The following is a 17,967-nucleotide window of genomic DNA, read 5'->3' on the forward strand; positions in this document are numbered from 1 at the left end:
CCATAGGATTGTCTATAAAGTAAACAGTTTCTCTTTTGACCGATCAGTTTGAGATTCTGATTACATGTCCTCAATCCATTTTCCACATACTTTTACTCTGTACCTCTTTTACTTGATACAATTTTTTTGGTAACTCAATGAAAAAATGCCCATGCGTACAGGTGGTATTAAAATCTCAAAACGAGAAAACATGAACTTATGAAAGTAGTCCCAATTCAGAATTAAAATTCATTGAACTTGAATAATGTAACGCATTACGCAGGAATATTTCACCAACTTACTCATACACCAACAATCAAAATTGTTCATAATAAATGTGATGGTATTATGAAGAACGTCACATAATGGAATATAATTCACCTACTTGGTCCCCTTTTTTTTCCCTTTTTTCACTCTGACAATATAGAACGAGTCCAACATAAATTTCTTAGGTACATAATTTTTTAGTTCGAAATTCCAATTGCATACATTAAATATGTCAGTTTTGGTGAATCAATTGCATCTAATATAGCTTTCTGACAGGAGATTCATTATCAACTTTATTAACGGCCCTGCCATCGTCGCCACTATTAAATTCCATGTGCCGACTAGGAACACAAAAAAATAAAATATTCTTCTGCAATACATACACAACCAACTATCAGACACATTCACTAACCAATAGGATACATGATCTAGGCAACAAGTTTGGGGGTACTATTGATAAATTTATTGATTCCACTATACGAGCCTAATCTATACCAGCACTTTGTTGAAACAATTTATAGTAGCGTTGGTAATGTAGTTTTAGTGATTTGTCTTATATGTAGTATTGTTCCAGTTTCTACATTATTATATGTTGCTGTTAGATGTTTTACTAATATTATTTCATGCTTTAAACACCAATGTAATTATTAGATAGTTCACTAGGTATATTCTGTTCTTAAAATCCATGTAATAGCCCGGTTGGGCGTAAAACGATTTTTTTACATGGAGTAGGTGTTATGTACATATTTCCTTCCACTATGGAAGCAATATTATTTCCACTTTTGAAAATTGGTTGCCCGGTCGTAAAACTCCTTATAAGTTTTCTGATAAATCGTTCGATTATTTTATTAAGCCTGTTAGAGGAGACGTAGACTGGTTTGAAGCCCTCTTGAAAAACCCTTGAAAAAATCTTATTAGAGAGGAAAATAGTTATCTTCTTTCTCGGGAGAGGAGTATCGGGCGTATAGAGTGGCTAGTACTGAAAATAATACTTTAATGCGCTTAGCGCTATTTATTTTAAGAAATATAATCGAGTATAATTTTCTTTTTCGCGATATCTTCATATTCTTGAAGATACCCACCATCGAGACAATACACACATATCATATTCTTAAAAAATAAATTCAAATGAATAAGTTCGTCAAAAAGGGTGTTTCACTAAATAGGATCATATTCCGTCTAGATCAACCCGACAATCTGATTTATTTTATCTACCCTCGTGTAGAACAAACATTCGAAAAAATTCCCCATTTCCTCGTATATGTGCACAATATAATACAAAATTTTACAGCATAGACATTTTTGGTAATAACCTAAAGAAATATCGATATGAAGTAATGCGTACGATCGATTATTAATATGAGAGTGTGGAATGTATCGGGAGCATCTCCTATCCTCTTTCTATTTTCCCCTTCCTCTCCCCTTCCTTTAACACAAAATTAATTTTAAGATATTAAAACTTCATTTCCAATGAACTTTAACATAAGAAACTTCTGTGGCTTGACTTCAGTTAACTTGTATATTTATATCTATCATTGAATATTATTTTAAAGCTGTTTGTTTCTTACAAAAATAAATAAATAATCGAAAATCGTTTCGTATCAAGTACATCGTATACATTATATTCTCATCGTTGTGAATGCCAGTTGTTTTGAGACTGAAAGTTATGGTGGTCTTTATCCATGGCGATACTGAGAGTATCTACCACTCTGGAACATGTCTCAAATTTACCATTTATTTGTGAATTACCCAACATAATTTAACTAAATAAAATTTGCTTGCGCATGCCGGGATTCCACCAGCAAACTCCGGATTCGGAGTGAAGAACCTTTACGATGAGTAATTATACAAAAAAATCAGGATGATATTTGGCAACACAATAAATTTTACACTTTGACCATTATTAATTCGGTAAATAAATATTTGTATAAAAATGAGAATGTTTTCATAAATTATAAATACCGTTAAAAATGTGTGAAAGATTTAAATTGTATTTTTCTGATTCTAATTATCATACTAAAAATGTGTAATTTTAATATTTTCATTCATAATTATTGATTTTAAAAACGATTACTAACCGCATATTCTGAAACGGTTCCAACTGTCTACAACGTCATTAAGACACAACGCCAATGACTGGTAAGATGGCTATTACCAACGTCATGAATAAAAACGAACATGTCGTTTTAAAATCGAAAATACTACAGTTAGAAAATTTATTAGTCACCATAAAAATTACCTCTTCTCTCTTATTTTCTTATGTTTATATTTTTTATAAAAAGTTTTTTTTAAATTTAGTTTGGCAACTCAAAACATTAAGATCATGTACTAATGATTTTGTACGATTTTTGTTATTTTTAAATATATCTATTTGAATTTCACTTTTATAATCGTATTGTATTGTAATCTCATTGTTGATGACAATGCATTCTGTCAACTTTGGATGACATCACACACATACTAGCGGAAATATACGCATTCCTCTGAAATCGGATGACTTACAACAGTTCATTTACGAAATAAATATTAATCCTACCCAATCGGCATTTAGCGAGGTTGTTTGGTTTGTCGACTCCAGTTCCTGAATAGGAAGGTTCAATACTCAGTTAAAACATTTTTAAAAAACGTTAAAAATCTTGGCTCCTTACGATTTTATTTTTTTCGATATATTTTTTAGTTTGAAACAACTGAATATTTAACTTGTTGCGAAATGTATGGTCGATCTATAAAGTAAATTAGTCTAAAGACCATTGCATGTTGTACTAACATGAGAATGCTTTCACGTACGTGAAGACAATGTCGTTCTCAATTATTTCCTACTCATCTATTCCAAAACGATCTAAATAGAGATAAATGTAGTTGAATTAGATCGTACTGAAATGTAATGGTTAGAGGCATGTTCTACAGTGGCCTGTTGTTGAGTGCGCTGGTAATTATTAGTAACAAATATATTATTTTAATATATTTTTTAATGTCGTTCTCAATTATTTCCTACTCATCTATTCCAAAACGATCTAAATAGAGATAAATTTAGTTGAATTAGATCGTACTGAAATGTAATAATTAGAGGCATGTTCTACAGTGGCCTGTTGTTGAGTGCGCTGGTAATTATTAGTAACAAATATATTATTTTAATATATTTTTTTATGTTATTAACCAACGTCGTAAGTAAAGCAGCCGTGCACAAGTTGAATTTGCCTTATCAAATCTCTAAAATAAAGTGAAAATCTGAACGACGTAAGTGAAGACGTCGTGTAAAAACAATATTCGGCGCGCTGCCCGGCGTAATGGACAGACCTACGGTCGACTTTGCCTTAGCAGGCCTAGAAAATCGATCTTCCCGTGAGGTTTATTTTAATTATTTCTGATGAACGTATTACTAAAATTACAATTTTTTTTTGAAGTTACTAATTCACCGTCTAAAAATTTTGTTTAAAACGTTTTATAAAATTTTTAAACCGTTATACATTAAATATGTTAATGGGAAGGTCCTGTTTTTATTAATCTTTTAATGGGAGCGTCGAGCAAACCCCGATATTAGAGTATTTTGTCGCATTATTATTTTGTCATATTTATGTTGTTATTTGAATAACACGCTAGAGTCCCAACTACTCCCAACCGCCTGGAGATAGTTGGACTATGGCATCTGTAATTGGGGTAAGTTGTGAAAAAAACAGACGAGGTAGAGGAAGGTTGAGTAATAGTACCTGACTATTGAGATCTGGTCACCAAACACGGTTAAAACCATTTCAAGGCACATTTCGATTCTGAATGGTGGTCTCTCGCCAGGGCGATACTGAAAGTATCCACCATTCTGGAACGCGCCACAAATATACTATTTTTATTAAATTCATTATGAACACACATTAAAAATGATTTCCCCACGTACTCTTGGATTTAAATCCGCGACCTCTGGATTTGTAGTCAGGTATCTTACCCTGGACCGCGGAGGACGGAGAATGTTGGAAATGGTGTCGTCGGTTGAAAATATTTCCTAAAGATTTATTTCTCGATTTTCTGAGCAAATTTCTTAGAAGACAGACATTTTTCACTGTTCAAGAGTTGTTTCTGCTTCAGAAATCTAACCGAAGAGAAATTTACTACGAAAAGTATATTTTTAAAATCACCCAACGCAGAACTAAACATGAACTAAACTGAACTAAACATGTCAATTTGTCTGTCCTAGAACGGGAAACTTTCCTAGTTGGACAGGCAAAGCATCCAATATGTAATATGTACTTTCTTTTGATAAATAAATAAATAAATAAAGATGTTTCGTTAAACTTGTTCAAATATTTTTATCTTATTTTGAAGTAATATGATCTCACAAACTGAATTTGACGTATCGATAACGTTCATGTTTATTTTCATTCAGAATTTGTAATTTTATTTTTATAACAGTAATATAAACGTAACAGTAAATTTAGCAAAAGCTTTCACAAAATACAAATTTGTACTAATTTCTATGTAATCGTATATTAACAATGGTGTATGCATGATCCATCCGTTTTCGGGGTGGCACTGCGAAATTTCAGTTGGGATTATTCATGAAAAACTAAGGATTTGTATTTATTTCAATTACCCAATTAAAATATTTTTAGTTAATTAAAGAGCCTATGTAACAGTTATTTTTACAGTAAATCTTATACCATCCACTTTCAATTTGACTGTTCGTAACCTAACAACTGATTGGCTACGCACATTCCTACCTGTGCGAATTGACGCGTACCTTTGCAAAATACTGGGAAAGCTACGAGCACAATATACCACTTAGAAACAGTTTTTTTGTAAAAAAATTCTTTTGGTTTTATAGAAAATTGTGTTGCGAATTTCCTCCCAAAGGTTCGCGGTAGTGTGTGTGTATATAAAACGAGTGTTCGTGGTGGATTCAAAGTTTCATAAAGCCGAAATGCCGATATTCATAAAATTAGCTTAGTTACTTATAAGGAGAAGTTACTTATGAGAAGTAGTGAAAAAGAAACGGGTAGTCAGAACGTAAAGGGAAAAAGAAGCAAGAACTGAAAAAGAAACCCCCTTTGCGACCGTAATCCATTTTACAAGAGAGAGGTAGAAGCTGTTTATGGCCCTGGGTTGGATGATTAACTGGTATGTATCAATGATTATTTCACTGAAGCCTCAATAAATGGTACAATAATCTTAAACGCAGTGTTCTAAAAACATTTTATTTTTATAATAAACTAATGTTTATAAGACAAGGTTTTTATGCTTAGCACAAAGGATAATAAATTATTATAAGCAATAATTAGTCGCCTGTAATATCAATTCAAATTGAAAATATCTCCCTAGTAAAAATAAATGCCGCCGACGGGAATTGAACCCGCGTCTTCGTCGGCTTATTTCCTACCCGGCAGATTTGGCGGGTAAAATTATTAATTAATTAAATTATTATCTAACCCAACTTAACACAGCTAAAATAATTCTTATTTGGTCAATAAATTATCCAAAAATATATGTTAGCTATCCAATTAGAAGTCAATGAGAAGGTGAACATGCTGAACAAGGTAAACATGCTATACTTGTTACACACTACTCAATTCACGTGACAGTCCTCAAGTTTTTTTTGCAAAATTTACAGATCTCCAAAAAGCCTTCAATTCGCGAAATAATATCTTAACCGTCAGAAAGCAAGAAATTTTATTGGAATAATTAAGATACTCGGTGACTATGAAAAGAAATTAATGGGACTGCTTATAAAAAAATGGTAATGTTATTTTTTTGTATTGTGTGTGAGTTCATTCTCTAATACCTAAGTTCTATTTTTTTTTAAAGAAAAATTACGAAAGAAACGCCTTTAAAACACTTCTATCCGGTTTACCTATTCGGTGATATTCATGAGTGTTTCTTACGGCAAAGGTAGAATAAAATTTTTAATATACCGTTCATAAATAACATAAAACTTAACAGCAGGATTAATATCAGAACTCTTTTGTTGGGGATTAATGGACTCGCTCCTTTAGACATTTTTTCATTAGGGACGAGGTACTACATTCAGTCCTCCGTTAGTTGAATTCTCTGCATTCCCGATTCTATTGAAATAGGTAACATTAAAAATGAGTTATTAACTTCAAAGGCAAACTCGAACATATATTTTTCTCAATTCACAAATTAATTAAAAATTCTTTCTTACAGTGCCGTAGTGAAAATTTTTGAAAAAAAATGTTTGGAATTATTAGCAAGCATCAAATATTTCGACACATATTATTAAGGCGATGCCATACGTAGTAATGCAAAATCATGTGTTTTTGGTTTGAAAATTTGGTGGCCTAGAAATATTTCAGATGCTTTAATTAAATACTGCGAGTAGAATACATCTTGGCCTTTGAAATAATCGAGTATTTTTTAGATAAATCTTTTTATAAGTCCAGAAAAAAAATATGTATAAGGCCTATGAAAACTGCTTTAAAGTTCAAAATTCCCTACTTACAAACCCATTTTCGTTTATGATTTTATTGTATAATGTGGCAAATTAAGTTATTTATAAAATGATCGAAGAAAAATTAAATATTTATGCCTGAACATCTACAAAATAAAATAAAAGGCACTTTTTGGCCATGTTTTTTTTCTTGCATAAATCAAAACAGGCGGATGGTGTTAAGCGGGAATTTAAACCTTATCGCCATCTACGTAAGGGTTATTATTGATAGCGGCTCAATTTAAAATATTCTACGACGTAGTGCATCGCCTTAAATAAAATATGTATCTAGTGGTTCCAACATGTATGTACGTATTCACGTCCCATCTGGGCTTTTGCATATTATAACATACAAAGTTTTATTATAATATATTCAACAAACTGACGTTTACCCGGCGTTGCTCGGGTTACGAATTGTTTGGAGTAGAGTTCTGAAGTTAGGAATTCTAGTATACCTGATAACTGGTTGCAAGTGGAAATAATATTATTGTAAAGAAATGAAAAAGATAATTTAAGTTTTTGTTTCACTTGATCTTGCCATGCCTTCTTCGACTTTTTCAACCATTAATTTATTACACCCCTTTTTCGTTCATCACGCAAGTCTAATTTTATCACACATAATTATTTCATTCACTTGGTCGTGCCATGACTTCATCAGGCATCCCCAACTTATTCTACCATTAAATTTCACGTCATTCGTTCTCCTTACACCTATTTTTTCGTTCATCACGTACCCCACAAATAGTTATTTGATTCATGTCTTGTCCCCGACTTTTTCTGCCATTCGCTTCAAATAATAATATATTCGATGAAAACTTGTCATTCAACTATATAACTAATAAGGCATTAAAGAAGCTTGGCTTCCTTTGCAGAACTTCAACTGCTTTTAAGTCCATTGATTGTATGAGAACCCTCTATATTTCATTAGTCAGAAGTCAATTGGAGTATAATTCACCTATTTGGTCCCCTTTATATAAAGTTCACTCCAAAAATATAGAAAGAGTTCAGCACAAATTTATTTCTTAAGTACGTAAATTTTAAGCTCAGAATTCCTATTGATTACATTAATTATGTCAGTTTGATGAATCAATTGCATCTAATAACACTGTCTGACAGGATAATTATTTCAGACCTGGTTGTGTTACACAGAGTCATTAACAACTTAATTGATAGTCCTGCCATCGTTGCCACTATTAAATTCCATGTGCAGACTAGGAATACAAGACAAGATATAACATAATTCTGCAATACATACACGACTAACTATCAGATACACTCACTGACCAATAGGATGCATGATCTGGGCAACAAGTATGGGGGTACTATTGATTTATTTATTGACTCTATTTATGGAATTAAGCATAATCTATACCAAAACTTTGTCGAATCCTACAAATTAGAGTAGCGTTGGTAAATTAGTTTTAATGTTTTGTCTTATATGTATTGTTGTTGTAATTTATTTTTTACTTTATGTTAGTCTTACGTTTTACTAATATTGCTTCATATTTAGTTTCTTTTTTATTTAGTTTTCTTTACCACTTTATTTTAGTACCACTATTACTACTATTAAAAATCTACATTACATCGTCTTTAATTCGACCACGTGTAGAGCCTCGGACCACTTCGACTTATTCTAACACCCAAACTAATCACCACTTTTTTAGCGAAATTGGTCCAGTACTTTTGAGGGCACCTGTAGGGCACACACATTCGGGCATTGCCTTTTATTTATGCAGATAATATTATTATTTAAAAAAATATATATATATTGTAATCACGCTTGGCAGCTGTTTCGCCTTTTGAATACATTATCAAACTGTGGTGAGGCCATTTACAGAATATCTTCTTATATGTATTATTTCTGCATAGTTAGTTAATTATGATGAACATCAAATTGTTTTTAATGTTTTGCACTTACTGATTTCCGAGTAAATGTATGGATTTACTTTTAATGCAATTACTACCCGATAACGAATACGTCTTCAAAAATTATGTTGAATATGTTATGAAACTTAAATTGAATTTTTACTTTCCACACCCATTGCGTAGTTCTATATTATGATATATGCTTTTATAATGAACCCCTAAATACTGATTGCAACTATGTTTTAAATTAGGCCATGGAAAACCAAAGTTAAACTTTCAAATTTCATTTTTTTTTTTAAATAATGTACGGAGAAAACTTACTGAAAAAAAATATTTCTAATTTATTGAGATCTCTTCAAATTATTCGTTATCCGGTTTAAAACGGGATTGAAGGACTTTAACGAATGAATTGATAGTTTTCCTAGTAAACTTTTAGTAATATATCGATGTATTGTCACGACGTCTGAACATGACACATTGTGTTCATAAAAATCTTAACATTTTCGCATTTCGTCATTTTTAAGATAACGCGTGGCTTGAACACGTGTTGCGATATTATTACGAATTTTCTAAAAGTTTATCAGGAAGCGAAATGCAATCCCGTTTTTAACTGGATTACTAATAATTTGAAGAGATTTTTCTCATTTTTCCCCTTGTAATTAGCACGTACCCAAAGGATTTTAATCAGCGTTTCGTAAGCATATTTTAAGTAAAAAATGTATGTTAAGTAATTTTGGTGTGCGATGATATTTTTTACAATTGAAACAAAAAAAAATGTATTTCCATCACATATCCCAGTGGCGCGAGCTGGGTAATATAGCACTATTTAGCGGGTCGTGTGATACGCATTCCGTCTCGTTCCATCAGCACGGTACCAGACAAGACAGAGCGCGTTCCATGTGATCCATAGCGACGTGTGATAGAAAAAATAATAATTGATAAAAAAAACATCATCAAACAGCAAAATGACATTTTCACACCAAATATACTCAGGGATCGCTGATTAAAATCCTCCCGATACGTGCTTTTACACTCGTATAATATAAAATTAATGATAACCAATTGTTTTTTTTTTCAGAGAAACACCATTCGCCATGTACAGATTGTCGTACCTTTATTACACGCTGATTGGGACATTCACTGCAATTACAGTCGGGCTAATAGTGTCCTTCCTCACTGGTCCGAACGATCCGGCAATGGTAAGTGCGAACAGTGTTCGCAAACTCGTGGTATAGGTAGAGATGGCAAAATTTCGTTTTAACTAAAAACGCGAAAAAATATTTATGGTTCGAAAAGAGGGCATTTATAAGTTTTCTTTGCGTTTCAAGGCATTTGAAAGTGTTTTCAGTGATTTCTATTTCGCGAATTAACGCGAAAAATGTGATTTTGGCCGTATTTCAGCTAAATTACTCTATTTAGCGAAATAGGCGCGCATTTCCCGAAAATACTGGGTATTAAAATAATATGTGAGAATTTCAAAAAATCGATATTTATCAGCGGAAATAAGTGATTAAAAATCATCTCTAACTTCAGCTCGCGCTCCACCGACTGTGTGCGTAAACGCTTTCCGAGAATATAGCGTATTTCAGAAGTCAAAGAACCATACAAATTGGAGAAGCTGATACAGTAATATTTAGTCCTACAACTAAAGAAGAATTGAGAAAAATGCATAAGGAAGGTAATTTCATGTGAATGTGCAGGGAAAAGTATTATGCCTACTTTATTTCATTTTTGGAAGCCTTTCCTACGATTTTTTATAATTTTGTTACTATTTTATGTGTAAATGTTTAATATTTTTGTACTGTAGGCTAAAATTGCTTTTTGACATTACACAAACATGGAAATACTTGCAAATGAAGGTTAAACATTATATTTTATCAAAAATACTTAAAATATGCGCTAAAAACATTCAGGAAATACATTTTTTTCTATTTTGCCACAAAACGCTAAATTATGCCTCAAAATACTATAAACCGCTAAATTTCCAATTTTTAATGCTAAAAAATCTGAAAATTGATGCTAAATTTTGCCATCTCTAGGTATAAGCCATACAATTATTATATTTCTATTGATCTTATATGAACACAACGTTTTTACAAATGATTTTGTATCGCACAACTTGTTAGCTAGATAATAATCATTTTTCCAATTTTCTATTCTGAAATGTGAGGACGTTACTGCAATCCCACGTAGGTACGGTAAATGGACAAATCGAGGAGTTCTCCTTTGAAAGGTGAAGAAATAAAAACCAGAATATACCACTTTTCAAAAAATTTATGATTTGTCATAGAACCGCGGCAGAATCGTAATTTTCCAAGGTTCTTTTACCACTAGTATCAGATATCAATTCATAAAAGAGTGCCTGTAGCGGGCGGCTAGGAAATGATTTTTTTATACAAATTTACAATTTGTGTTTCGAAATTGATGAAATATTGCACACTTGACTTAAAGAGGAAGGTCACCGTTTACATGAGATTTTAAAAAACCACTCCATCCCCTAAAGATGAAATTGGATATTTCCTAAAAAAAATTTGCTCTCTTGAAGTTCAAAATGAGAGTAAAATAAATTTGTCTACATCTAATTTCGAAAAACTAATCAGCTAGTCCGTCTTAAAAAAAAGACTTCAGCTATTCCGTCCATAAAACATACCGCAATGGGTATTAGAGATAAATGCATTGAGTTCCTCACCCACAGAAACCAAAACATCCAAGAAAATCAAATAAATTCCATAGTAAGTTTCTACCATCGGCCGAGGCAACATTACTTTAATGTAGGTATTACGTCCTCTCCATAATAATTATTATATACTATCAGCCTATGTTATCAAACACTACAGCGTTTTGTGACGCAAAACCAGGCGCATAATATTACAAGTTATAATATTGTTGTGTGGTGGTTGAAATGCAAATAACACCACAATTGTTTTAAAAACGTCATTTTTGGAAAACAAAAAAATTATGATTCTTTTTTTCGCGATTTTGCAGACGGTTTTAATTAAATTACCATGTAAAAACCACTTTTGGAACCTCCGCATAATAGATTAGTGACATCTATGAAACTTTTAAAAATACTTGTTTTAAAGCCTCGATCAATTTCTGCTAGATGGCTCTAGAGTATTTTGTGAAAATGATAAATTTCTATGAGAACTACAAATATTTACTTATTCTAATTTCAACCATAATAACAAATAGAAAATGTTTTATTTATTCTACAGGTACACAAAGATCTTTTCACGCCAATTATTCAAAGATTTCTTCCGAAACAAGATGTCCATTGCAAAAAGCCAAGGCTGACGAAGGATAATATTTTAATGTGCTATCAGGAAGCCATGCATAGAGGAAGTATCAATAATTCTTACGAACAGGTACATGATAATAAAGAATTTTTTTATTCAAAAATATTTATTTAAAAATATCAAAATTATAATTTGTTTACCGAGAGTAGATAAAGGAAACTGTTTTTTTTTTTATCTATATCGATAATCATCATAAACCCTTGTGATATAGTTTTACTATCTGGTTTTGTCCATGCCCATGATTCTTATTTATAATACTTAAAAACAAAAGCTTATATAGCTTCTACATTGCATTAAATATCACGTAAATAATATACATTACTTATTTCCACGTGGGGCCTCAGTACGGGTAAAGCACCCAGTGAGGCCCACCTTATCAAATAATGTTTTAAAATATGTAAAGTATTGTATCTAATAAGAATAAAAGTATTGCACCCTTCAGTAGAACGGGACACAACCTTTTGAATTGAAAAAAATGGAATAAACAATGTGGCATCTTGTCTTATTTGTCAGTTAAAAGAATACTTCAAAGCACAAAATAATTTGCAGTTCGGTAGTTAGAATAATTAATCATTTTTTTTTTTTCAGAATGTAATTGAGTTGGAAGAAAGTGGGGTAACAAATGAACCAATTAACGAAAAGGATAAATAAATACAAATTTTAAAAATATTGTTTTTTTAATAGAAAATTATTTGATATATTGTAAACCTGGTGGAAAATACCTCCAATGTGAAAAAAATAATATTTTACAGGAGAGTGAAAAAACTACTTTGAAGCAGGAAAATGAAAGTGGACACCCAAATAATATTTATTTATATTGATAATGATTATTAATGTACACTATCAAGCAAACATAAAAATGGAAGTCTCCCTTAATTTTTGTGCTTAAAAATGTGTTTTAAATTGTTCCCAAATTTTTTTCACAAAGGAGGTTAACGCGCCCAGCGACGATATGTAGATAATTGTGATTTTTTTTTTTGTGTTAAAGTAATTTATAATTCATTGCACCACATGCTTTTTTATGGATTTTACTAGTTTAGGCTCACATTTCAGTAAAGATTTAAGATGAAAAATAAATAATAAAAACAGATAAATAAAACGTGTTTCATTTTTTATATTGAATAAATACTTTATTGATACAATAAATCTATACATAACCAATGTTACAAGATTTCTAGTAGATGTCAACAATAGTCTTGGAAACAAATACATACATAATATCGCTCGGTAAAGATGTTGTTTGAGCAGAATTACATATTGTAAAATGTACATTGCAAATTTTACATGATGCATCTCCAAGGGCTGGCCATCTAAGCGTATAAATTTGATTATATACAAAAGTTAAAACCACTTGGAAGAGTGCATTTTACAAGAAAAATCATTTAAGCTACATACTCATCGGCGAGCTGTAACGTGGACGTCAGTCAATCGGGACGGTCATGGCATTTGTATATTTTCTGTCTTTGATTTCTTAAGCAAATGCAAGTCATTTCAAGAGTCAGAATGACAGAAGAATATATATGAGACTATGTGTACTGAATTTAAATGAAGCTGAGTTTATATAATGATAACTGATTTGTTGATATCTTAAAATAAGAATATTTCTGCGACTCCACCTATCCATGGCTATTTATCATTTCGACATACTGAAGCTTGAAACGAACACTGAGGATAAGCCGGCTTGCCATTACGTTTACAGTGGTGTGGACAATGCATACACACGAGAGCCAGGTTTCTGTGTCTGCAAGGGTTACAGTTACAGATCGTCGATGAGTACTTGGCTTAATATGTAGACTGAAAATTTATAGAGTACGATAATCAGAATGGTTTCTTTAACAGTCATTTAGGACCTGATAGTATAATAATGAAATAACTTACAGATGAGTGTCAATGTGTTTTGAAGTTTTTAGCAAGTGATGCAAGATAAACACCTCTTTCAGAAAAGTAGTCTTTTAGCATTGCACCATCGTGAGCATCATAATTTTGGAATATTATGGAAGTGTGCAAATATGAGTTATCTTTAAAAATTTTGCAGAGTAATTTTTGCCTAGGCGGTTACTAGAGCTAGAGTGATTGAAGTTAGCTACAGACCGATTTAATGACTGTTATTATTTAAATTTCATCTGAACGTTTCAAATATTTTAATATGGAACTTCTCCTGCTTGGTACTGATCTTCATCTACCGGAAAAACCACAAAAATAAATTTCAAACTGACATTGCACCAGTAGCAAAATACATCTTGCACTTATACGAATGGCTGTGCGCCAACTTGCAGGCCATGAAAGTTTCGGCCTCAAATATTTAATGCGCCTCGAGAGTATGTATTAGGAATATTGCATTTTATAAATAATTGCGGGGTTTTAGATTTTGCACGCAACATTGTAGTAAAAAGAAAATTGTTTTGCTACCAGGTTATTCCTAAGCAATTTCTGAACAGTTTGCCAAGAAAAGTGTGACAAAAATCACATCTTGCATTTTAGGTTGGTTTGTTAATCAATAATGATGTACAATCGTAGCAATTTTTGACTAAACATACGGAAAGTAATGCGATACGAATGAGGTACAATTTTGACTGTTAATTGAACAGGATTTTCCTTGAAGTGCTTAAAATATCATGGCTTAATGTTGGTCATCTACCATATTTCATAAATGCTACACTATTGTAAAATGAGCATTGTCTGAATTAAAATCAAATAATTTAATAACATGTCTTGGAATTGATTCAAGGACGAATAAGTTGAAGCACGGAGAAGCATTTCAGGGATGTAAGTATTGAACAATATCCAAAATATTTTAAGGAAGAAATACATAAATGCATTGTGAAAGTATTTCGAAATTACATTTATATTTTAAATGTAAAAAAAAAATTATGATTGTATGGGACATCTTTCTAATACATTTACTGAATCTTGTTATTTTACATAGTGTGTTTTACACTGAGTATATTGTTACATAGGGTTAAGCTAATACATAGTGTGTTTTATAAATAAGTGAGTACATTTTTAAGGTTTTAAAGGAGCACATAATTTATTTACTAGAGAGCTATAATAAAGCTGCTATATTTTGTCTATGATATGGCACAGCGAAAGCACAAAATGTAGACTTATTACACAATTGTTTTAAGAAAGAAGGGTTACAATATTCATTCATTATTTCCTAAAATATTCCAATACAATGTGTGTATCGTATTTTAATATCCTAATAACTTTTGGGGACAGTTGAAATCCCAGACACAAAAATTAACTAATTTAACTTAAATTAAGTTATTTTTCAAATTAAACATCAACAAGTTAGATAATACTTCCATGACTACCAATACTAAAAAGCAATTATGAAATATAAACTTTCATCTTAAAGTATCCTTAATTCCAAATTATTCATATATCACATCACGCCTCTTTTGAATTTTCAAATTTTAAAAGAAGAAATGAAAAGACTTCAGTTTCAGATTTTGATATAGATAGCCAAAGCTTCTCAATCGAAGATGGTACAAACCTCGGTATTTTGCGACTATATGGACAGTTCATTTGTATTGTCATAGAGAGTAAGAATCATCGAGGGGCAAATTCCCAGACGTTCATAAAAAATTGTTTTATTTAATCATCAATCATCATGCCTACAGCAATAACAGATATACAATATGGATTATTTTCAAACTGTATGCATTACTTTGGTATTATTAAGCTTTAAAAAAGAAACTATTTTTTTTAAATCTGTTTAGTGCAATTTTTTTCAAGCATATTTAAAAACCGACATTACAAAATAAATACAGACATAAAAATTTTTCAGATGTTGTACAATTTTAATGCCGCAAAGCTATCCATAACCATCTAGATATCGGTAACTTTTCAAAGAAGCACTGTGTATGTATTATTCTTATCATTCATCTATATTCTAAAAATATTTGGTATTTTCCGCACAAACCTCTTGCATACAAAACTGGTGGATATTGAAAAGTGGTACCAATTACACTAAATATTATTAAACTTCAATACACGCACTAAGATTAGGTTAAAATAGAGAATACTGATGTTTTCTGAAATGTTTTCAATAATTAAAACGATACAATTATTTTCGCAAATGACCTTATTGTTTGGTATAGACTAGGAGAGGCTGTGGGGGAATGGGGCATTTTGCACAATTTATAAATATTGAAAATCAATTTCTGACTGACCGCCATCAGTAGCCGAACTTTCCATTTTCTTATCTTATTCCAAAAGGTAAGTACACTAAAGTTAAATTAATAAAAAATTGTGGCTTTCGACAATGTTTCACAGCACGAGGCCGGTGGCATAAGTGTTAACGTATATAGAATTATTCAGCATCAAAATGTCAGGTTAGAAACTTGGAGACACACCTCCCACAAATAAAACATTGCATATTCCGTGGATTCTACGGCATTATAAAGTCACACAATCTATCACTTAACAAGTAGAAAATTTATTGACAGAAAGATTTCGCTACAACTTGGAGATTTCTTTTTTTTATATTTATAATGATTTAAGATGCATTTACTAGAGATGTGCTGGATACAATCTACGTAGTTTTATATTTTGTAGTATCACACGTGTGTAGAAAAAAGCTGCTCTGGTACAAATATATGGAAACTGTTATCTCACTCACGACAAGATAATTTCGATAAATATAACCTGCTCTCTTCAGTTACAATATATCCGTCTTATCCTAATACACACACCATAAGTTGAAGAATAGGTAAAAACAAAAAACAATTGTTTCAAGATTAACTTCAAGCACACAAAACCTCATAAAAATGAAGCAATATTTGGACTGCAAAGTGAATATAATGGCGGGGGTTTATAAAAAGTGATGTAAAGTCATTAACTGCGATGAAAAAAAACTAACTTTACATATGTAACCTATTTAACCTAGTTTTTGTTTCACAACTTTTCATGACTTTATATCACTTTTTAGACCTTTTGATGAGTTATCCGGTCACCATCTATTTCACTCAACATTTTATGAAATTTTTTATTTGTCATGAAAACATTAATCTTTCAGTGGAAATAAAATAACTGAAGAAATTAATGAAGAATTAATAAATTAATTAATTAATGAAGAATTACACAGTGTGTAAACATGTGAAGGAAGTACACAATCTCAGATCATGAATGAGTGTTAGTGTAAGAAAAAACATACAGTAAATTTTTAACAATAGGTGATCATTGATTTGTCACTCTACCCATTTCACATATCATCACATATTTTGCATATTGTATCAAAATTACCTTAATCCTTACATTACTACTACATAGTAAGCTTTATAATTGTAAACAATTTGTGTAATGAGTGTTCAAAAAGGCAAAGCTAAAAAAAACACTTAATGGATATATTTTAGATTTACAAAAATAAATATCCTCGCTCTAAAATCTTAAATGAGATCTACAGCATGTATAACATAATGCATGATACACAAAGTTATCAACTAAAAAATAAAATATTCCTAGTCAAATATAACTTTAAAATTCAGCTCACTGGACTAGAGTTGTAGGTAAAATAATAAATGCAATAATTAAATTATTAAACAATGTTCGATTAAAACTAAAAAAAGGTCACAGAGAAAAATTAATATGAAGAGTATCGCAATAATAATCGCTGTTATAAATAGGTACCTAACTAGTAATGTATACAAATAATATCACAAAAATTACCAAAATATAACACTAGTTTCAATATATTAAACTTCTGATAAAAAAACTAATATCATAACAAGCGTATTTTATTATCATTTCAACAAGCCAACTTCTACTTCTTTCCACTCTTCTCTAACCACTCCATTATGCATAACTTAATAAAAATTCAACTGTTAAAAAAATATCACAAAATCAAAAGATAAATTAATGGAATGCTCTTGCATCCCAACCAAAAGTGGCTATATTACTTATATGGTTCATTACAGTACAGATGAATAAAATATGTATAACATTATCAAATCAAAATTTGGTGGTTTACTTTCCAATCAAGATTATCATTGTAACTTAAAATACTTCTTAAAGACAATAACTGAGGTGGAAATGGTAAAATATCAAGAATTGATTTAATCACATTCATTGAAATATTATTTGCATTGATGGATTACAATATAAGTGGGAGAACAAAATAATAGT

General features: G+C 31.1%; 1 protein-coding gene across 1 annotated transcript in view; it reads left to right on the forward strand.

Moving 5' to 3' along the window:
• The window catches only part of LOC149409333 (sodium-coupled monocarboxylate transporter 1-like), a 113,136-nt gene extending 95,187 nt beyond the window's left edge, over positions 1-17,949 (forward strand). Inside the window, exons 11-13 of the mRNA XM_089649909.1 lie at positions 9,624-9,744; positions 11,761-11,910; positions 12,430-17,949. Of these exons, the coding sequence (XP_089506035.1) occupies positions 9,624-9,744; positions 11,761-11,910; positions 12,430-12,492 (334 nt within the window). The 3' untranslated portion in view covers positions 12,493-17,949. The remainder of the gene's footprint in view (positions 1-9,623; positions 9,745-11,760; positions 11,911-12,429) is intronic.
• Positions 17,950-17,967: the final 18 nt, after the last annotated feature.

The sequence above is a fragment of the Hesperophylax consimilis genome, chromosome 31 (assembly GCF_061612785.1).
Source record: "Hesperophylax consimilis isolate HC1 chromosome 31, BYU_Hcon_1.0, whole genome shotgun sequence".
NCBI classification, from domain to species: Eukaryota; Metazoa; Arthropoda; class Insecta; order Trichoptera; family Limnephilidae; genus Hesperophylax; species Hesperophylax consimilis.